General features: G+C 49.0%; 1 protein-coding gene across 1 annotated transcript; it reads left to right on the forward strand.

Moving 5' to 3' along the window:
* The first annotated feature begins 634 nt into the window (after positions 1-634).
* LOC119305132 (putrescine hydroxycinnamoyltransferase 1-like) lies at positions 635-2272 on the forward strand. The gene has a single exon (XM_037581738.1). It carries the CDS (start codon positions 635-637, stop codon positions 1970-1972), a length of 1338 nt encoding a protein of 445 aa, XP_037437635.1. The 3' UTR covers positions 1973-2272.
* Positions 2273-5259: the final 2987 nt, after the last annotated feature.

A 5259-nucleotide genomic window follows, 5' to 3' on the forward strand; every position in this document is an offset into this window, starting at 1 on the left:
AGATCGGCGACGATACCGGTTTTAGATATGTGGAGTGAGAGCACTACATCTTATCGAATTTGTAGGTGTGAGTGGTGGCTTCGGGTGGATTGATATATGTTCTTGTCAAACCTTTGTGAAATAATTAATAAAGATGGTTGCATGCATCGACTGATGCAGAGGCCGGGAGTTTAATCTTCTTTTCTAAAAGAAAATATCAGTTAAAATTTGTGGCTCCGCCTTTGTCCACCGAGATTTATTTCGGGCACGATCCGAGCTGGCTTCGCGATGATGCGCCCTTCTCCCTGGTTGGTCTCGGTGTGCGATAATCCTGATGAGGCAGCGCTTCTCGTTGCCCGATCAGCCGGTTTTGTTCTGGTTGATCTGGTTGTTCCTCATCTCAGTAGTGGCCTTGGTCGTCGACACAGGACTAGTTGCTCGAACAGGCGGTCATGCATCCGTCGGTGGTAGTAGTAAAGTTGTTGGTCGTAGATGTGAATAGTGCACATGGAGGATGCGTGGCAGCGTCTGCAAACGTACAGGGTTGGTGCAGCTACCGCACTTATAATGGATGGATCGCTGATAAACCTTTGACGCTCTTGCCAGCTCAAACTACGAATGCATTGTGGTTTCTGACTTGTGAGGTGGCAAGATAATGGGCGTGGAGGAGGAGGAGGAGGTGAGGGTGGTGGAGTCCAGCCTAGTTGCGGCGAGCGACGAGACACCGCCGAAAAGCCTCTGGCTCTCCCAGCTCGACCTCAAGGCCACTAGACGCCACACGCCACTCCTCTGGTTCTACCGCTCCGGTGATGGCGTCCAAGCCACCGACGGCTTCTTCAACGTTACCAGGCTAAAGGCCGCTCTGGCCAAGGCCTTGGTGACCTTCTACCCGTTGGCCGGCCGCATCGGCGATGACGGTGATGGCCGGGCGGAGGTCAACTGCGGCAATCAAGGTGTGCTCTTTGTTGTTGCTCGATCGGAGGACCTCACCGTTGCTGACTTTCACGGCCGACCATCGTCCAAGCTAAGGAGGCTCTTTGTTCCCCGCATGGAGCCGCCAAGCATCGTCTGCGGCGTCCAACTCACCTTCTTCAAGTGTGGCGGAGTGGCCATCGGACTGGCGGTGCATCACTTCGTCGTCGATGGAAGCAGCACGTCCCACTTCACCCGGACGTGGGCTGCCATTTCCAGGACCGGTGACATGTCCGCCGTGGAGGCGGAGCCCCCTTGCCACCATCGCTTCCTCCTCCGCCCCCGCTCCCCGCCGGCAGTCCACCCCGATGCTCTCTCTGTGTTCTGCCCAATGGTGAACCTGTGCGAGCCGTCGGGGGTTCCTCTCAGGTCCGAGGCCTTCGTCGTCTCCAAGGACCAGCTCGAGGCTCTTAAGCAGGCATGCGGTGGCAGAGCCGTCAGCACCTTCTGTGCCTTGACCGCCCATATCTGGAAATGCGTGTCCGCCACTCGGCCCATGCCGCCGGACGCCACCACACGCCTCACCTGCCCGGTCAGCATCCGTCGCAAACTGGCGCCGCCGCTCCCGAGCGGCTACTTCGGCAATGCCGTCATACGCGTGGGAGTCACCAGCGAGGTGCGTGGCATCGTCTCGGAGGAGCTGAGCTCCGTGGCCAGACGAATCAAGGGAACCATCGGGCGGGTCGACGACGAGCTGGTCCGGTCGGCAATCGACTATTTCGAGCTAGCAGAGAGGGACAGCCGGCCGGCGCAAGGCAGCTTGCCGACGACTGAGCTGAGGGTGGTCAGCTGGCTTGGCATGCCGATCTACGACACGGACTTTGGATGGGGGAAGCCGGTGATGATGATGCGTGCCGAGTCTGAGGGCAGCGGCCGTGTCTATATGATGGACGGTGACGGAGACGGCGACGGCGACGGCGGCAGCGTGCGCATCATCGTGTGTCTCGAGGCAACAATTATCAAGGAATTCCACGACATGCTATATGCCAAGTTTAGTGACCTAATCCGGTCATCACTGTGAGATGTATGTCTAACTATATACAGTACGTCTCTCTCTGTGTCCACATGCACTCTCTCTTTTAGCCAGCTTGCAATAATACTAGAGGCTAACGCGGGCATTGCCGCGCCGTTCTTCACTCTGGGATTAATTCTTTTATATCTAGTCGATTATTGTGATTGGATGTTTTTTTTGGATTTTATCTGTGTTGACTTGTGTTTTAATTATGTTTAGAAACTGTTTTTTCGTTCATATATTGTGTCAGATTGCTGTTGGAGATTGTATTTGTTCCTAGAGAAGAATGAAATTGTTTGGTGCGTGGTTGTGGTGTATTTACACGTTTCGGCCTTGGTGTCAGTCTATAGTGGTCGTTTAAGCCTCTTGAGAGCTCCTATTCCATGCTAAAACCATGGAAAGTGTTGCTATAACACTCACATATGCCAGCCCACAAAGTTCATGTCCGCTCGGCTTGGCTCCATGCTCTTGTTGCTCACTTAGTTTTTCTCGGTCGCCTAATGCTTGCTAAGAAAAAAACAATGATCATTTCCATTTGAAAAAGTTAGCTTAATTAAAATATGTTCAAGGAATATATCACGAATTCTAAAACCATTAATTTTAGAAAAACAGTCACAAACTTTAAAACATATTCATGGATTTAAAAATCACAAATTAAACAATTTTTTGTATTTTAAAAGTGTTCACAAACTTTAAAAATGATCGCGAACTTCAAAAATATCCGCAAATGTAATGAATATTAGTGAATCTAAAAACTGTTTTGTTTTTAATGTTTACAAATTTTACTAAGCACATGTGAATTAAAATATGGAAAATAAAATATAAAAGGAAAAGACAAATAAACCAAACAACACACAATCTTACAAGTGGGGCCCTCACCGACCCCATAACCTCGGAAGCACCACAACGCTTCAAATCATGAGAGCTTAGTATCTCTATAGATAGCAGTGTCCCCCGCACATACATGTACGAGCAACATTTCACGATAAGTTGAGGCACAAAAATGGCACTTTGCTCTAATTTTTTTGTCATTCAACGGAAATGGGCAAAACATAAAAAGTACAAGCATACAAACAAACATAACATAAAAAAGAAGGCACCACCGGCACATGCATGTACGAGCAACATTTCATGAAAACTTTCGCAATATACAAAAGAACCTTTTTTTTCTTTCTTTGTTGCACGTCAAAAGTAACAATAAAAATAAAGATTGTTTTTTCTTTCTTTGTTGTACGTCAAATGTAGCGCTTAAATAGGTAGACGCTTTTCCTAAAACAAAAGTAGAACCTCGAGCTTAAGGGAAGGAAGGGGTCAGGCAAGCCAGTTATAAAAGCAACAACCCAAGCCTACTGGCCTTAAAACTAGGCGGTCGTAGTGTAGGCAGGAGCGTATTGGGCGCCTGGCCAGGGTGTGTTTGGGTTGTGCTCAAGGTTGCTACGTCTAAGCATTGGCTAGCCAAAATTTTGGTTAAGGTTTTGGTTACTCATGATTTAGCCAACATTGGCAAAAAAAAAATGAACTAGAGTTGGCTAGAGTTCATTAGCATGCCAAAAACTTGGCAACCATCCAACAAAGACCAATCTTTGGGTCATGCCTAAAATTTTGATAAGGTGCACTTTGACCACAATCCAAACACACCCTAAAAGCCGTCTGATTTTTGTCTACATAGATGTATTCCGGCCTAGAGGGGCAGAATGTGAGATTTGACAAGTTTTGTCATTTTTACCTAAATCTGGGCCGTTTTTAGGCAGATGCCAAGACTTGGCTGGCTCTTGTGCCTGAAACCTGGCTGAGTGCCTATATCAACTTTGTGGGCTTGGGTGGGCCTTGGCTTTCCGTCGAGCCTTGCCTCGTCTCTCATCATGAGTGGCGGAGGACGGAACTTTTTTAAGGTGGGGCGGACTCTAAAGTAGAAAAAAATATACCACTAAGATCATAGGATTGTAGATTGTCAAGCATACAGAATCAACACAAATTATCGTAATCATCACCTCCCCTCCCCCCACTCTCTCTCATAAAAAGAGACAACTAAATTCTCTGTCATCTCCAAAAACTGGAACTAATTTGTCCCCAGTAGGTCAAGAAGCCCCTACGCTGGCGGCTAGGGTTTTTCTCCTCTGAGGCGATCTGATCGCTTCCGAGTCCGGTTCCCTTCGTTCATCTCCGGCCTTCGCCTATAGCCCCCGACGCCCCCCCCCCATCTGTAGGCAGATGGCGTCCCTCTCGGATGCGAACTCTGCAACAAGCGGCGGAGTTCCAGGATGTCGAGATCGATGAGGATGATCCTGAGATCAATGAAAGCGTCCAGTGGCTGGCCCTTGCTAGGGTTCACATGGACAAAAACTTCAACCCATCGGATTTCTACAAGCATATGAGGGCGGCCTGGAATCCAGCACAAAGCGTGAGGTTTCGCCTGATCGGCCCCAATAGATTTGTTGTCCAAGATGTGCTTGGGTGATTGGGAAGGCATCATGCATCAAGGACCTTGGCCGTTCCACAACTGGGCGATGCTCTTGTGCAAGTACGACGGATTCAGCCGAGCCGAGAACATGGTGTTCGTTCATATGCCTATTTGGCTTCAAATCCACAAGCTGCCGGATCCATACTGCAAAAGGAATATTGTGGAGAAACTACTGAATGTGCTGGTGAGATTTTGGAGATGAGGTTAAACGGCAATACCCGTGGTGACTATGTCAGGGTAAGAGTGAATCATGATATTCAGCATCCTCTCACAAAATTTGTTAGTATTGTCCGTGCAAAGGAGCGGCAAGTTTATTTGGTGCGGTATGAGAAGTTGGCTACGTTTTGTAAAGTATGTGGTCTTGTCGCCCATGAGCACAAAGAATGCGGTCTGGGAATTCACGATGAGAAGAAGCTAAAGTACGGTGATTGGCTGTATGCGGATGCTCCTAATCAGCCACGGCCAGATGCTAATCCGGCCAAGGCAGTTGGCCCTCGGCCATCGGGCGTTGTTGTCCCAGCCGCCCCGGTGGAGCCGGGGCAGGATAAGTTCGACCCTGAAATTCTGGATACGGCGTCTAGCTCGGTGAAGAATCCTGGGGTCATGATGGAGGTGGACAAGGAGGTGAGGAAAATGTTAAACTTGGACCTAGTTGGGACTGAACAAGGTATCACCTCAGGAACACCGAAACAATTGCTTGCTATCACTAATGGCAGTGGGGGTGATTTAGGGGTGGGTCAATCGCCTTCGAGCAACACCTCAAGTAGTAAATGTTTGAAGCTCGCAGTGGATACAAAGAAGAATGAGATATCGGCGGCCTCCCTTGAGGAGGGCC

Source organism: Triticum dicoccoides, chromosome 5B (assembly GCF_002162155.2).
Source record: "Triticum dicoccoides isolate Atlit2015 ecotype Zavitan chromosome 5B, WEW_v2.0, whole genome shotgun sequence".
Classification (NCBI taxonomy): Eukaryota; Viridiplantae; Streptophyta; class Magnoliopsida; order Poales; family Poaceae; genus Triticum; species Triticum dicoccoides.

Excerpts from the sequence above, each read along its gene's own strand:
- LOC119305132 (XM_037581738.1), top strand. The coding sequence starts at position 635 with ATGGGCGTGGAGGAGGAGGAGGAGGTGAGGGTGGTGGAGTCCAGCCTA.